The sequence below is a fragment of the Halichoerus grypus genome, chromosome 6, assembly GCF_964656455.1.
Source record: "Halichoerus grypus chromosome 6, mHalGry1.hap1.1, whole genome shotgun sequence".
Taxonomy (NCBI): Eukaryota; Metazoa; Chordata; class Mammalia; order Carnivora; family Phocidae; genus Halichoerus; species Halichoerus grypus.
The window spans coordinates 178633783-178649799 of NC_135717.1; the positions used below are offsets into that span (position 1 = coordinate 178633783).

At 65.0% G+C, this 16017-nt stretch overlaps 2 protein-coding genes across 9 annotated transcripts; both read left to right on the forward strand.

The window, feature by feature from the left end:
• The first annotated feature begins 1997 nt into the window (after positions 1 to 1997).
• On the forward strand, positions 1998 to 11360 carry TRABD (TraB domain containing). Of its 5 annotated transcripts, none has more exons than XM_036113760.2 (11): positions 2042 to 2101; positions 6647 to 6807; positions 6928 to 7002; positions 7373 to 7451; positions 7946 to 8112; positions 8324 to 8464; positions 8918 to 9028; positions 9121 to 9260; positions 9500 to 9672; positions 9756 to 9867; positions 10010 to 11360. In XM_036113760.2, exons 3-11 carry the CDS (start codon positions 6964 to 6966, stop codon positions 10185 to 10187), a joined length of 1140 nt encoding a protein of 379 aa, XP_035969653.1. In that variant the 5' UTR covers positions 2042 to 2101; positions 6647 to 6807; positions 6928 to 6963; the 3' UTR covers positions 10188 to 11360. The 5 variants fall into 5 exon arrangements, with proteins under 5 accessions (XP_077932926.1, XP_035969653.1, XP_077932927.1 ...); XM_036113761.2 differs by lacking the exon at positions 2042 to 2101 and adding an exon at positions 5839 to 6522 and having other exon boundaries at positions 10037 to 11360; XM_078076799.1 differs by lacking the exon at positions 2042 to 2101 and adding an exon at positions 5842 to 6522.
• Positions 11193 to 14160, forward strand: LOC118549407 (angiopoietin-related protein 5-like). 4 transcript variants are annotated; one of them, XM_078076806.1, is made up of 6 exons: positions 11193 to 11318; positions 11684 to 11775; positions 11877 to 11904; positions 12471 to 12562; positions 13064 to 13190; positions 13338 to 13941. In XM_078076806.1, the coding sequence occupies exons 2-6, from the start codon at positions 11689 to 11691 to the stop codon at positions 13883 to 13885; spliced, it is 882 nt and encodes a 293-aa protein (XP_077932932.1). In that variant the 5' UTR covers positions 11193 to 11318; positions 11684 to 11688; the 3' UTR covers positions 13886 to 13941. The 4 variants fall into 4 exon arrangements, with proteins under 4 accessions (XP_077932932.1, XP_077932930.1, XP_077932931.1 ...); XM_078076804.1 differs by lacking the exon at positions 11193 to 11318 and having other exon boundaries at positions 11503 to 11775; positions 13338 to 13523; positions 13810 to 14160; XM_078076805.1 differs by lacking the exon at positions 11193 to 11318 and adding an exon at positions 11503 to 11603.
• Positions 14161 to 16017: the final 1857 nt, after the last annotated feature.

Sequence of the window (16017 nt, forward strand, 5' to 3'; positions counted from 1 at the left end):
AGACTGCTCTGCCAGGCTATCAGCCACCTGTCCCCGGGGCCAACGCCCGGCAGGACGCTGCAGAGCAAGTCGCATCCCGCAGAGGTCCGTCCTTCGGAGCACACGCAGTGCCCTCAGCGTGAGCTGAACCCTTGCCCTGGTTTGCTGGGGAAGAGAAGAGCCCAAGTCATCGTCCCATAGAAGCCAAGCTCTCCCTGCAGGTGCCGAGGGCCGCCACCTTACCCCACTAGTGCAGGAGGGCGCCCATCAGCTCTAGTGTTGGTCTGAAGCCCCCCACCCACCTCTCATCTCCTCACCCCTTCCTTGTAGCCAGGGCACTGCAGCGGCCGGGGGCAACTGTCCCCGCCTCAGAAAAGAAGAGGCTCCCACACAGGCAAGACTGGAACCCAGGCCTCTTCCTGCCACGCCGGCACAGCATGGGCCTGGCAGCCAGACTCGCTCCAGGCCCCACCGCACACTGCCCCGCAGTGTGTGCTCTGAGAAGGCGGCCAAGGTGGTTGGGACGCAGAAACGACCTGAGCCGGCACAGAGGGACGGAACAGTAACTGGACAGGAGGAGCACGTACCAAGGAGGACAGAGGCCTCCCTGAGGCCAGCCGGGCCCTTCGGGGACCAAGAAGCCATAGGAGGGAGGTGGCCGGCAAGCCTGGCCCAGAAGCGTCAGCCTGGAGTCTCCCGTATACAGAGCTCAGCGGGCAAACAGCCCAGCCTGGTACCAAGAGTGGCCGGGGGATTATCTCCCACATCAGCTGGACCCCAAAGAACACGGGAACCTGTGACCCCTACAGGTCACCAATGCCAGGGCCCCTCTTCCTGGAACCTGAGGGGCGGCCCAGTGCCCAGCTCCGAGTGCTGGTGTATTGGCCCAGCAGGTCCAGGCCCAGCGGGGGCTGGACTGGACTGTGCCCTCACTCCCAAGTAGCTCCAGACTGAGGGCCAGGCAGCCTGCTCCAGCTACTGAGGCCCCCAGCCAGCCAGTCGTCCCACGGCCCTGAGCTGGACACAAGCTTCGGTGGAGCTGACTGGGGGTCCGCGTGTGGCCAGCAGGCAAGCCGTCCCCACATCCACCAGCTGCAGGGTGCCCAGCCCCAGAACCACCCTGTGAGGATGGAGGAGGACCCAGGCGAGGGCAGCAGCCCCCAGGCCCCCTCCCGGGCCCAGGCAGTGGGGGTGGGCGGCCGGGGGCGCTCCACGTGGGGAGAAGAGGGGGGTGGCCTCGGGACACCCTACTGGGAGTCCGCCTCCCACGCCCCACCGCCCACTTGACCAAATGGGGACGACGAGGGGCCAGAGACATGGTGGTTGGGGCCCCTCCGCGGCAGCGGGTCGGTGGCTCCAGGCTCACCGGGGTCCGCCCGTCCTGAGACCGCCCATCAAACACCCCTCCGGGGCTTGGGGTCCAGGTCTCAGCCTGGTAGGCAGCAGGACCCCTGGGGCCTGCCCTCCCAGGGGACTCCACCCACCAAGTCGAGGGATGGCCCGGTCGCCGGCGCGCGGGAGTCTAGGCACCCCCAACCCAGGTCGAGCCACGTGGGCTTGCTCCACAACCGAGTGTTTTGCTCCTCCCATCCCACTACGGGCTGCCCCGTGGGCGATTGACACAAAGTCTCTCCGTGGACATCGTGGGGAACATCATCCCTTTTACAGACTGGGAGCTGCGGTCAGAAAATTTAAGAGTGCTCTGCAAGGCCGCCGGGCTCCCCCACAGGCCCGGGGACGCGAACTCACGCGTCCAGAATCTCCTCCTCCCTCCCAGAACCAGAGGCGCCGGTGTCGGAGCGGGGCGGGGTGGGGCGGGGCTTTTCCTGCGCGGCCCCCTGGGAAGTGTAGTCCTCGGGCTCTCGCGCACGGCCCCTGGGAAGTGTAGTCCGCGGGCGCTCGCGCGTGGATCCCTGGGAAGTGTAGTCCGGCGGCGCGGACGGAGCGCGCCGACGGAGCGGACGGGCGGCGCGTGGAACTGCGCTTCCCGGCATGCCGCGCGCCGCCCGCCCCCGGCCCCGGCCCGTCCGGCCGCTCCGCCCCCGGTCCCGGCCCCGGTCCGCCCCGTCCGGTGGGGCGACTAGCCGCATGGAGGCCGGTTGAGGAGCGCCGCCCCGCCTCGGTACGCTGCGCGGCGCGGGCCCCGGCTGACAGGCAGGGGTCGGGGTCGGGTCGGGGTCGGGGGCCACCTCGCTCTGGACCGGGCCCAGTCAGCCCCTAGCGTGGGGTCTGAGGCTGGAAGGGTCAGCCCAGGCCTGTAAGGAGGGCGCGCGGGGCCGGGTCGGCGGCCAGGGCTCGAGGGGAAGGGGCGGGGGAGAGGGCTTGAGGGCTCGGGTGGGGCGGGCGGGGGGCCGCGGGCCTCTCCCGGCGGAGACCCCGGCCCTTCCCGAGTGCTGGCGGCCTCTGCCCCTCAAGCCGAGCGAGTAGGGCTGCCATATGGCAGAGTGGAGCTAGGTCTCCGCCGGTGTGCGCGCGGCCGAACTTCAGAGGCCTGCAACAGTCTCCACTTTGTTTCCACGAAGCAGCGTATGGAGGTGTAACTTCTGTGCCACAAAGTACCGCGTATGAGAGTCTGTAGAAGCTCTCCCCGGAGACGCAGGCCGCCTTGGCATCGGCCTCTCAAAAACGACTAGGAACTCCGCTCACAAGTCCTTGCCACCTTTGGGGATCAGGACAGCTTCGTTAGGAGAATGGGTGGTTTCCAGGTGGAATCCCACTGGCTTCTGGGGTGCGCTGGAGAGGGAGATGTGCGGCCACCAGGCCCACTGCACTGCTGGGCAGGCTCAGCTCTCTCTGGGTCTCTTGCCGCCCCTTTTGCTCCTGCTCACCCCCTTGCAGCATGACTGGAAGGGACCCTTGCCCCTGGGACCACTGGTCAGTCTTGCAGAATGGCCATGATGCTATGGTGTCTGAGCCTGCCAGGAGAGAGCCTGGTAGGGTGAGTAGCCAGACCCCTACACAGCGCCCTGCCGTGCTGGTCAGTGTGGGGGCCCGGCAATGGGCCCCGTGTCCAGGCTCCAGGAGGGTCAGTCAGGTGAGCTGGAAAAGGAGCCATTCAGGCCTCCAGCTCAGATACAAGTGGGCGTATGTCCTCTATCCCAATCCCAAACCCAAACTTTGCCACACCTCCATAAAGCAGGTGCTGCCAGACTCAGGGGGGTCTCAAGTGGCCAAGGGTGCCCAGGCTTAAGAAGTGGGGGCATTGGGGAGGTCAGGGCTTTGGCAACATCCTGCCATCTCCTGGCTGGACATTTATTTCTACAGCCCACCGGTCTGCCCAGATTGGGACCTCTGACTCTCTGAGCAAGCCTGGTGGGTTGGTTGGGAGATGCAGGCTTTTCTGGGAACTCCATTTGGTGCTGGTCGGGTCTTGGCCGCACTGAGAAGCCAGTCTGGGATCCGGGAGGCAGTTTGTGGCTTTCCAGTTTTTAGAGGGGCGAGGGGGGCAGCGGTGGGTGTCTCAGTCTGCTCTGTAGCCATAGCAAACAGCAGAGATGGGGCTTAAATAGCAGACTGTTTTTTCACAACTCTGGAGGCTGGAAGTCCGAGATCAAGGGTGGTTGCTGATGAGGGCTTTTTCTTCCTGGCTTGCCGATGGCTGTCTTCCCACTGTGTTCTCACACAGCCAGATCTCTGGTGTCTCTTCTCATAAGGGCCCTAATACCATCATGGGGCCCCACCCTCATGACTTCACGTAACCTTAGTCACCTCCCGAAGGCCCCACCTCCAAACACCATCATCCTGGGGATTAGGGCTTCAGTATATGAATTTTGGGGGATGCAGTTCAGCGCATAGCAATGGGACCCTCCCCTGCCTGGGCTGGGCAAGCAGGAACCTGGGTCTGCCACTCCCACTGAACTGTCTGATGTCCTCTGCTTCTGTCCTGAAACGGACACCCAGCAAAACATTTTCAGATGCTAATAACGTCATCCAATGCAGAACAGTTTAATGTGTTACTCTGATTTGTATCTCAGGGCTGTACACCCCAGGTGGGTCCCTAGTGTAAGTGGGGCTTTTCCTGTCCTTTGAACAGGCGCTTTTCCTGGAGTACTGGGCAGGGTGGGTCCTCCTGGGGCTGTTGGGAATTCCCACCACTTTGGAGTTTGTTTTCCTGAAAGCTTGCGGTGATTCTCCTGCTGTCCTCTGCGTGCAGCATTGTGATTCCCAGAGCCAGATCATGGTGTGTCCCTCTACAGATAAGGAGACGGCCAAGGAAGACTCGTGTTCCATTGTCCCCTGAAACCAGACTGCTGGTTCTTTTGTGCCCCATGGGGTTTGCTCCTGCCCACACAGGAGGAAGCCCACAGAGGTCTATAGGTTATGAGCTGAAGTGAAATCTGCGTGTGGCACACGTCTTTAGCTGGGAGAGGGCCTACTGTGTGCAGACGGATGGGACGTCTGGGTGACGGCCCTAACCACCCCGATCCTAGAGGAGGAGCTAAGAGTCCTAGCAGGTTGGAGGGTCCTGCCCGGGGCCATGCAGCACCAGGTGGCTGGTCTGAGATCTGGCCAAACCCAGACCATCCCCTGCAGCACAGTTGAGCCATCTGCCCACGGGTCATCTCGGTGGACAGCCCTGCTTGGAGTGACAGCTGGTCGGAGGGAGTGGGTAGCCTCTGCATCTGGCAGAAGGCTCTTCCCGCTTTGTGCCAGGTTCCAGAGGCCCCCAGCACTGGTGGCTGGACCGCGGCCCAGTAGCAGGGCTACACACTGGGGTATGGATTTAGGAAGGGGCACATTTGTCTCCCCTCGAGGGTGTCAGCCAGAGCTCTGCTTGTCACTGCAGCATGCAGTGGTGTGAGGAACTGCTGGGACCTGTAGATCCAGAGAGTGTGTGGCAGGAAACCAGGAGGGATGTGGACGACCCTGGCAGCCACTGGTGGGTGCAGAGAGGTGGGGCCTGGGCTCGGAGGTCTGTGGGGGCCTTTGCTTCCCACCTGGCAGCTGGGAAAGGCTCAGGCCCCAGCCATAAATATTTGAAATTTACAACCCACTGAAATGACATTCTGCAAGGGTATTGCCAGGGTACCCCACCTCTGAGTTTGAGAGAAACCAGGGTATTGGAAAGTGTGTGGATGCGGCAGCATCAGAGAAAGAGGCTTCTCAGAATCACGGACTCAGGCTGAAGGGGTCTCAGTGGCCCTCCTGCTTGACTAGACCAGGCACGCATCCCTGGGGAGCAGCTGCAGGGAGTGGGACAGAGAGCTCCAGGGGACCCGGGTCCTGGCACTTAACAGGCTCAAGGCTGGGCTTTAGGCCTGACAGGCTCGTCTGCCACCCGCATACCCCCAGCCCACAGGAGGCAGGACCCAGAAGGGCACCCCCAGAAAGGTGCCGCCCGCCCCCCCCCCCCGGCCTGTCCCCTGTGGGCACAGACTTCCTCCTGGGCTTCAGAGGGTGGGTCTGGCCACACTGCCCCAGGGTGGGTGAGGGCCACCACGCCCCAGGCCTGCCACCACCACACCCGTGGGAGGGAAGGCTGTGGCGACAACGTGGTGACCTCCCATTTGCTGGTTGTTAATAGGAGCTTCCCTGCCAGAGCACAGGATGTTTTCTTAAGAAGTTTTTCTGGTACTTTGGCAGCCTTGTGCTGCTTGGAAGTAAGAACTGTTTGCTTTTTTGTGTAAAGCTGGGCTAAGGACCGGCATCTCCAGCTGCCCCCCTGGGCCAGCTCAGGAGCCTGAGGAGGGGCAGGCCAGCTCCCCTGACTGTTCAGCCCCGCCCTCTGGCTTCAGGCACCGCTTCCTGTTTGTACTTAGTTGGCATCTTGCATTGGTGGAGTGCTTTAATCTGTAAAGCGGGAAGACGGGGCTTTGGGGATCCTGGACAGGAGGTATTCTGGGAGGAGCGCTTAGAAGTCCGGGCCCTCTTTCCCCTCCCCAGCCACCCTTCTCTGCTGGCCAACCTCCCACCAGGGCCTAGCTGCTTCCTTTGGCCCTAAGCCAGTTCCTCTTTCTGACCCTTACTGTGACTGTATTTCTTTCAGAAACCTGGCCATCCTCAGGATGGGCTGCCCACCCCACCCCGGTCAGCTCCAAGGCCTGTCCGGGTGTCCCTGGACACCAGATCAGGCATTTGGTTAAACTGGGAGGGAGCCCCGCCCCATCTCTGAGCTGCCTGCGCAGGTGGTGGGTCCCTCCTGCTGCTGAGGAGGAAACGGGCTTGGGGGGAGCTGGGATCGCGGCGCTCAGAGGGGAAAGGAACCTGACGCAGTGTCTTACTTCACCGCGTGCCCTTCCTTCCTTACTGTGGAACGTTGAGAAGGGCGGTGCGAGAGTGAGACTGAAGTGAGGCCCGCGAGCATTGCTCCCCACCGCGCCGCTCCCCGTCCTTCCATCCCCTGGTGCCCATGGGACAGAGGCAGACTCCAGAACCAAACACGATAGCACCCCACAGCTTCAGACCAGTTGGAGTGACAGCCTGCAGTCATGCGTCAGACTTCTCCAGGGGCTCCTCATTTCAAGCTGCTCTCCCGCACTGTGCCGGCCAGCCTGCTCTCAGACTCGGGGCTGAGTTTCCCCGTGGCGTCTTGGGGAAGCGTGGGTGAGGTCTGCATTGTCAGTGCTGCCGGCCCTTCCGGTGTCCAGAATCCCACGGCCTGACACAGGTCTCGGGCCCCTGATTCCCCTTGGCCCTGGAGGTCTGAACGGTCCGTTGTCTTTGGCAGTTGTCTGTCCCTGGCGACACAGAGGACCCCCAGTTCACCAGCTGGAGCAAAGCCAGGCGTCCCCAGCCCTGTTCTTAGCCCTGTGGTGCAGGGTTTACAGGTCCCACGCCTACTGTGCCCGGTCACAGGGACCCTGGACCTCCAGAGCTGGCGATGGACAGGTGACGATCTGTCTGGAAGTGCAGAGCCTGTGATCCCACCCACGGATCTTTCAAAACAGACTGAGCCCTGGGCACGGCCCTGGGGTTCCAGGTGCGAACATGGTTCCTCTGTCTCCTCAGGCTTCACTCATCGGTGCCAGGAGCCGCTACCCAGCCATGGAGGGGGAGGAGGAGCAGGGCCAGCCACCTCAGGAGGTCAGAGGCCTGGGCCAGATACTGGGGTGTGGGGGGCCTGCTTCCTGTACGACCTCGGGCTCAGGGTCCAGCTAGCTGGTCAGCGGAGTGTGGGTCCCCCCTCCGTGTGGCCGCCTGGGATCACTCTGCTGCTTCTGTAGGAGAGCTTTGTGTGGTTTTCCTGCCCAGAGGGTCAGCCAAGGGGGACCTTGGGGCAGGGAGCCCTGGGGGTGGGCTGCACACAAGGCGATGATCACAGACAGGCTGTGATTGCTGGGGAGCAGTGGCCCGAGTCCTGAGTGGGCCCCACCGGGGGCCAGTGGGTGCCCTGAGCCCAGGCGGGTCCCAGGGAGGTGGGCACCCCGACTCAGACGCCCCCTTCCCTCTGCAGGCCGGCATCGAACCTGTTGTGGCGGTGGGGGCTGCAGAGGTGGTGCCCAGAGTGCTTTCTGGAGGATCCCAGAACCTGTGTGCGTGCTCTCTGAGACCGGTCAGGGCTGGGGGGCAGGGGCAGTTCCCTGGCCGCAGGGGCTCGGACTGGGCGATCTGAGTGTGGCGACCAGCGGCCCGGGCCAGCCCTGGTTGTTGGGGAGGAGGCCCTGGAGCACAAGAGGGTTGGTGGAGCTCCATCAGGAGCCCCTTCCCTGGGGTGGGGGTCTGAGTGCTTCAGGGATGCCATGGGGGCCGTGGCGGCTGGGGGCTCCCTCTCGTGGAGGATGCAGAGCTTCCCGAGGCCCAGGACCCTTTCCATAGGGAGGGTCTCGTCAGACGGTGCCGTGCCCAGCTGCACACCGTAGTGAGCAGGGACGGGCACGTCGCAGCTGGGAGGGCCCCCCGTGGGCGGTGCTGCTCGGGTGCGCATGCCCCTGTGCGCATCTGGGCCCCGGGTGTGGCTCAGCCCTGAGAACCGGGAGCCCAGGCCGCCGGTGTGCACGGCACCCCAGCTGAGCTGCTGTCCCTGCAGCCGACGCGGACGCGCTGACTCTGCTCCTGGAGATGAAGCTGAGGAGGAGGCGAGAGCGGCCCAGCCTGCCGCGCACGGTGACCGAGCTGGTGGCTGAGGACGGGAGCAGGGTGTACGTGGTGGGCACCGCCCACTTCAGCGACGACAGCAAGAAGGACGTGGTGAAGGTGAGGCCCCGTCGCCCGAGCTGCCGCCTCCTGCGTGACCCCAGTGCCCCTCAGGAAAGGGGTTTCTGAGGCCTCGTGCGCTTTTCTGTTGTGTCGCTGTCAGTCACTTAAGTGAGCTGTCGCCGCGGCGGCTGAGGCGGCCCCTGGGGACGGCCGCTGGTCGGGGTCGGCGCTGGGGCGGGCGCCGGGCTGAGGCGGCTGTCCGTTGCAGACCATCCGGGAGCTGCAGCCCGACGTGGTGGTGGTGGAGCTGTGCCCGTACCGCGTGTCCATGCTGAAGATGGACGAGGGCGCGCTGCTGCAGGAGGCCAAGGAGCTCAGCCTGGGGAAGCTGCAGCAGGCCGTGAGGCAGGTGCGGTGTCGGGCGGGCGCGGGCCGGGCCCCTCCCCAGGCAGCCACGCTCCCCGCTCTGCCCGCCTGTGAGCACGCGGCCTTCAGGCGGCGCGGAGGCCCCGGGCGGGAGAGGGGCATGCCTTTATTGGGTTTCAGACGAGAGAGGTAAGGTGGGTGAGCTTCAGCCCCCAGGGAGGACCTGGACAGGGACCCAAGGAGCTCGGCAAAGGGCGGAGGGGTGGTCTCAGAGTCCCCGCCAGCCCAGCACAACATGTGCCCCTCAGGGGGACGTGGGCAGAGGAGTTGGGGTCTGGGCTGGAGGGGCAGGAGGGAAGGGGCATCCACTGTAGACGTGGCGGCCTGTCCACGGCCCTCGCTCAGTCCCGGAACGCAGGCGGGGCCTCCCCTCGCGTTTGAGGAAGTCTGTGCTCAGCGTCCACATGGCCGCTGACCGTCGGCCCCTCCCCTGCAGAACGGGGTCATGTCCGGACTCATGCAGATGTTGTTGCTGAAAGTGTCGGCCCACATCACCGAGCAGCTGGGCATGGCTCCTGGCGGCGAGTTCAGGGAGGCCTTCAAGGAGGTGGGTCTGGGTTCAGCCGGGAAGGGGGCTCAGCGCCTGGGCAGCTGCCCGCGGCTCGGGCTTCCCCAGCCAACACCCAGCCTCTGCCCCAGGCCAGCAAGGTGCCTTTCTGCAAGTTCCACCTGGGCGACCGGCCCATCCCCGTCACCTTCAAGAGGGCCATCGCGGCGCTGTCCTTCTGGCAGAAGGTGAAGCTGGCCTGGGGCCTGTGCTTCCTGTCAGACCCCATCAGGTAGGGCCCCTCAGCCTCCCGCGGGCAGCCCCACCCAGGAAGAATGGCCCAGGGCCCGCCGTGCGGCACGGCCCCCTTGTTCTTGGGCTAAGCCTCCTCAAACAAGGCCTTCCCACCCCTTCCTTCCGCCGTGAGCCCAAACACAAAGGGTGCGGAGGTCCCTGCCCTGGGTCAACAGCACCAGCCTCCTGCTGGCCGCCCCGTCCCCACGAGGCTGGCAGCGTGCCCTCTGCCCCCAGCAAGGACGACGTGGAGCGCTGCAAGCAGAAGGACCTGCTGGAGCAGATGATGGCGGAGATGATCGGCGAGTTTCCCGACCTGCACCGCACCATTGTCTCGGAGCGTGACGTCTACCTGACCTACATGCTGAGGCAGGCCGCCCGGCGCCTCGAGCTGCCGCGCTCCTCCGACGGTGACCGCGACGGCCGGCCCGGGCGGGGGCTCTCCGGGCACCGGCACCACCAGGCCGCTGCTGACGCGTCGCTTCCCCCACAGCTGAGCCCAGGAAGTGCGTCCCCTCCGTCGTGGTGGGTGTCGTGGGCATGGGCCACGTCCCGGGCATCGAGAAGAACTGGACCACGGACCTCAACATCCAGGAGATCATGACGTGAGTACCGCCCGCCCGCCCATGCCACGCCGTCCCCCAGCACAGAGCGGGGCCTGGGGAGGGGGCGGCAGCCATGCTGGGGCTGGGGGGCGCACATGCCCCCCACCCCCGAGCCAGGCCCAGCCCGCCCTCCCTTCCCCAGCGTCCCCCCGCCGTCCATCTCCGGCAGAGTGTCCCGGCTGGCCGTGAAGGCCGCCTTCTTGGGCCTGCTGGGCTACGGCCTCTACTGGATGGGACGCCGCGCCACCAGCCTGGTCCTGTCGCTGCCTGTCACTCAGTACTGTCTGCAGAGGGCGTCCACGGCCCGGCCGCACAAATAGGAAGGACGAACTCGGAGGTGGCGGCGGCGGCGGCGGCTCCTGAGTCGCCCTGGGGCGGGCCCCCCCACCCCCACCCCCACCCCCACCCCCACGCCGGGGAGCTCTGGGCGCCACCCCCCGTGGGGGTCCAGGCCCAGCCACGCCTGCCCTCCCCCAACCCGCCCAAATAAAGAATTATTTAACTGCTCTGAGCTCAGGCTTCCCAGCAGCCCCGCCCCCACCCCATCCCCAACCCTGCAGGGACCACTCCTGGGGTTCACGGGGTTCACGGGCATCAGGACGAGCTGGTGGGGGAGGGGCCGAGGTGGGCACGGCCAGCCCTCCCCTACCTCACTGTGCCTTGTCGTGCGCTGGCGGCGGGCCCCGGCCGGGAGCGACTCCCGGTGGGTTCTGGGCCGTGGGGTTCCCGCCGGCACGTTGGGGAGCGGCCAGAGCGGCCCTCGTGCGGCTCCGGGGAGCCCGCCTCCCGACAGGGCAGCTGGGCCGAGCTTGGTAGCCGCTCTGCTTGCAGAAGTGGTGTGGTTTTGGCTTTTAAAAATGTCTGAATTTTTTTTACTCAGGTAATTTTAACTTAAAACAAACTGAAGCCAGTGTCGGGAAATACTAGCCTTAAATCTGATTGGGACAAAGAGGATGTGTTGGTGGTGGGGGGTGGGGGGCACTCAGCCCTGAGCCGGCGAGCCTGGGGGAAGGGTTGGCTTTAGCAGCGGGCCCGGCCGGCCTCCGGACGCTGCCCCCCCAGCTGCCCCCTCGGGCAGCCCCTGGCTGCGGGGCGTCCGGGGCTGCGGCCCCCCCAGGCCTGAGCCTTCCCCCGGCCAAGGAGGATCGCACCTGCTCCCCGTGCCGCGCCCTCAGCGGACAGAGGGCGCGTGTCCGCCAGGGCCCCCCAGTTGGCACACGTGCCGGCGGGTGCCGGCCACCATCCCGCGGCCCCACTCGGGGCGTCCACCCCGGCGTCGCCCGTGTGTGTCGTCGCCGCTCCTGGCCGTGTGTCTGTGACGCGGAGTCTATACGGCCCCCTGGGCCTGGGGTCCTGCCCCATTGTGCTTGTGCTGAGTGTCTGACGAAGCCAGGTGAAACCCACGGCCGTGAACTGGACTGGGCCGTGATCTTCCTGTCACGGAGGCGCGTGTACGCATTCCTTAGGAACTGAAATAAAGTCTAATTTTGGAAGCTCCTGTTTTGTGAAATGTGTGGAAGCGGGACTCAAGGGCTGGGGCAGGAGGTGCCCGCCGGGCCCGGCGAGGACACCCGCCAAGGGGAAGTGTGCTCAGAGGAGCGCCCCGGCCCTCACCTCCCTGTCCACGCCCTCAGGCTCCCCGCCCGGCCCCTGGGCAGGGAGGAGGCGGGGTGAGCCCAGCGCCTGCACAAAAGGTGCTGGGGACCAGGGGCTCAGCTCTGCCCAGAAAGACAACAGTGAGCACCCGGGGGGGGCATGAAGGGAGGCTGGCAGGGCCTTGGGCTGGGCTCTCCACCCACCATGTCTGCACCCCCAGGAAGCATGGCTGCCTGCCCTGTGCTGGGTCTTGCCACTCTCCTCTTCCTCTCTGCGCCCCAGGCCAGCTCCATGGTGCAGTATCGACAGCTGGTAAGAGCGGCCGTCCGGCCAACGGGTCTCACTAGCCTGAGATGAGCTGGGGACTCCCAGAGCTACCGAGCCTGCCTCTCACCAGGGTCCTCTCTCCACAGGTGCCGGTGGTGCTTCTGGAACCCCAAGGTCTGGCTGGGTGGGGGGGCAGAGGGAGGGGCCTACCAGGTGGGCCCAAGCTGGACAGCCTCCCACCTGTCACCCACAGGTCCCCACCCAGCAGGTCTCACCCCCCATGAGGACCTGGCCGGGTCCCTGCCCAGAACAGCCTGGGGGGAGGGCAGGCAAGGACCAGGCCCCACTGTATTCTCTCCTAACGCCAGCTGCACTTGGGGTAGCCCTCAGACCACTGCCAGGCCAGGAGGAGGAAGGTAGGGAAGCCAAGACTGACCTTCCAAGGGCAGCAGGTGAGGGCGTGAGGTGGTGTCCAGGGGCCTCGGGAAGAATCGAGGGTCTGGCCGAGGGCTGGGGACCAGCAAATTGGCAGAGCCCAAGGCACGGCCATTTCCGAAGAGGCCTGAGACAGGTATGGCCCAAGGTGAGGGGACTGTGGCCGCCCACCCACCAGGACCAAGGTCGTAAATCGTCCGCCAGATTGTCACAGGGCGTCCGCAGGAGGAGGGTTCTGGTTCCAGTCACCGAGAGGGCATAGCCCCTCTCCAGGCCCTGAGCCTTCCTGGCCGTATCCCCCACAGGAAGGGACTGCTCTCACATCTGGGTGGAGAGCCCCAGGGCCCGCAGTGGTGTGTACGCCATCCAACCAGAGGGAGCCAGCGCCCCCTTCAAGGTGAGCAGCCCGCAGCGAGGGCCCGGGGGTAATGTGTGTGTCACTTGGACAAAAAACAAGGGATGGCACTGTCCACCTAGCAGGAGAAGGGCCAGCCAGACCAGGCGCTGCTGGTGGAGTCCGTCCTCAGACACACCCGGGCACAGAGGTGTTCACGGACGTTGTGTTACAGCCCGGAAAGGCTGGGAGAAACCTAGGCTCCCACCTCGAAGGGTATGAACAAAGAAAGAGCCCAGGAGACAACATTAAGTGAAAAAACAAAGCAGGGTGCAGAATGACATCAAACTGAGCCCTCCTGGGGGCCTGTGACCTCACTGCCAAGTTTGACCCCTTTTGTGAGAAAGTGAATTTAATGTGATGCAGTTTACATGACATTGATAAGTAGAAAAACAAAGTTTCAGTTTTCAAATGCAAAGTGTTTAAGGGAGGATGGGCAGGAGAGGGGCAGGCCTGCTTGCATCCAGCCTGGCGCTGCCCGCCACGGGCTGGCCCGTTCCCCAGGTTCTCTGTGACATGCGCACGGACGGTGGCTGGACGGTGATTCAGAGCCGAGACCGGGGCCGGCAGAGGCCCCTGGACTTTGAGAGGTGCTGGCAGGAGTACAAACGAGGCTTTGGAGACCTGAGAGGTAGGACTGTGCTGCCCGTGGGGCACAGGGGTGTAGCCAGCACCCCAAGGCCCTGACCCCCACCGGGGACATGGGAGAGAGATGGCGGGAGGAGGCTGGGGGGGCCCATCACACAGTAGCCTCTGCCCGGGTGCCCCACTCCTGCAGGTGACCACTGGCTGGGGCTGGAGCACATCTCTGGCCTGACCTCCCAGCCGGGCCTGCGCTCAGAGCTGGTGGTGGATCTCCTGGACACGGACAACCACACACTTCAGGCCCACTATGATAACTTCCACGTGGACAAGGAGGACCAGTTTTACCAGCTGACCCTCGGCCTGTACTCGGGGAACGCAGGTGAGTGCTGGGGAGGTAAGGAACCCCTGTGCCTGCCCCCAGGTGTCCTGCTTTGCCCCTGGGCTCTCCAGGCTGCAGGAGGGGGACTCTTGCAGCAGGCCAGGGTGGGTGGGGGAGGTTGGGTCCCTGGAGCCCCCAACTTTCCGGCCCACATCTGCCAGCCTCTGTGCTCTGGGGAAGACTGTCCCTCCCCAAGTGCCTGCCCTTCTGGGGTCCCAGATGGCAAGGCCGCGAGCGGGGGCCTGAGGGGCAGCTGGCCCGCTGCCCACGCCACCACACCGCGCAGGGGACGCGTTCCGGGGCTTGGGCCAGACGGACAACCAGGAGGGCTGTGGCTTCAGCACGCTGGACCGCGACCATGACCGCTGCACGCCCTGCACGGATGGCGCCCAGACCTTCGCCAGCTGCAGCCACGATCGCTCGGGAGCCGGATGGTGGTACAGCGCCTGCGGCCACGCGGACCTCAACGGGCCATGGCCGGAGCACGCGGGGGCCGCCTCCAGCATGCGCTGGGCCGCGGGCGACCACCAGCCCGCCCTGCGCGCCAGCGTGCTGCGCGTGCGCACCACTGCTTCCCGCAAGGCCTAGGCCCCCGCCCATCCGTGGCCGAGCCTCATTAAATGTTCAAGCCCGGCTGTCCGCTGTGTCTTCCTTGGGGCCAGGACAGGGGAGGGGTCGAGCTCAGCTCTGACCCAGCCTGGCTGCTCAGACCCGGCGCACCCGGGAGGCCTGTCCGTCCAAGAGGCTGTGCAGCCCGTTTAGGCCAGAAGCAAGGTCACCAGGTCTGGGAAAGCACTGCCCCTTGGTGCGGACCTCCTGGAACCCTTGGCACCCACCAGAGCCCCCACTGGCTGTGACCTCTGTGAGGGCAGCCAGCAGGACACAGGGCCTGGTACTCTTGAGCCTTCAAGAACCCAATCCCACCAGATTCCAAGGTGTGGGTAAGACAGTGGGGTGAGGGAGCAAGGAGAGGGGTCAGAAGGGCCTGGGACCTGGGGGAGGGGGGAGCGGTGACAGTAGGCTCAGGCCGGGCCCCCTAGGCAGTTAGGAAGGAGGCTGGCGATAGGGGATTCTGATAGCAGGCCAAGCGGACAGGGCCCCAAGTGAGGCTCCGGTGGAAGGGGAAGGCAGGCTGCAGGAGGAGACGCTGGGGCTCCGAGCACCTGCAGGGACCTAACCACATTGTCCCCCACACAGAAGGTAGTGTCCTTGTCCCTCTCAGGGATGACGACCCTGAGCTGGAGAGGTTGAGGGGCTTCCCAGTGTCACAGCTGGCAGGGGCACAGATGGTTCTCATGAAGTCTGGGAAGCCCACATTGTGGCCCCAGGAGAAGGTTCCAGAAGAGGCTGCTGGAACTTAAGTGTAGAATCCATCCAGGAGGGAGCTTGTGTGTTTGTCTGGGGTCTCCCGCACAGCTCCTGGTCTTGGGCTTTAGTATGGGGCCAGGTGGGGGAGGGGGTTAGGAAGCCCTTCCAAGGACCTACTCCATGCAGGCATCACGGGGGTCTTTTCCAGGCTCCTCTGAGCTGAACATCGGAGTTATTTATCTGCAACAGTCACCCCGACTTCTCTGGGGCAGACGCTTCAAGGCCAGGCTTGGCTCTCCCTAGCCTCCTGGACAATCTATGGGGAGTTTCTCTTGGCCAGGTGCTATTCTGGGAGAACTGGCACACACATCATCAAGACTCCGTGCCCTCCTAGAGCACGGGTGAGGAGAGAGACACGGAAGAAACAGGAAAATGAGGGAATGGGTTCGTTTCAGGGAAGTGCTATGCAAGGAAAACACAGGGTTCCAGGAGGCACTTTAGGAGAGGCCTGGGCAGGGTGGGCACGGAAGCCAGGACACGTGAGGACTCCTGCCCCAAGCAGAGGCAGAGCGGGAGCAAAGGCGCTTCTGCACCGGGGAGGCGCCTGGCCGGGGCGCTGCCCAATCTCAGCCTTGGCTTCGTCCTGGGGCTCTTCCTGGCCTGTCCCCACGGACACTGACCCTCGACCCGAGCTGAACAAACCTCCTCTTTCCCTTCTGCTCCGCTGCCCGGCGCAGCCGAGGACAATCCAGAGACAGGCCCTGGCACAGCACGGGGCCCGGGCTGACCCTGGCTTCACCCCGGAGTTGAGAGGCACCCCTGGTGGTCTACCAGGGACGTCACTGAGCACGGTCACCACACTCGGAGCTCTCAGCCCCGACTGTCCGGTCTTTCCCGGGTCGGACCTCCAGGGACCTGCTGGCTCGTTACGCAGGCCAGTCATTCTAGACGGCCCGGTTCCCCCGCTCCCCGGTCCACTCGGCCAGCCGCAGGCCCGCGGAAGCGGACGGGTCGCAGGTGGCCAAGTCCTCCTTCCCCGCCCGGGCTGGGCGGGCCGAACCGCAGGAGCGGACAGACGCACGGCGCAGCCAATCAGAGTCAGGCTTTCGCGGGCGTGGCCCGCGCAGGCGCACGAGCAGACACCACCGCAGGCGATTGGGTGACTGGGCCCGCGTGCCGGGACTTC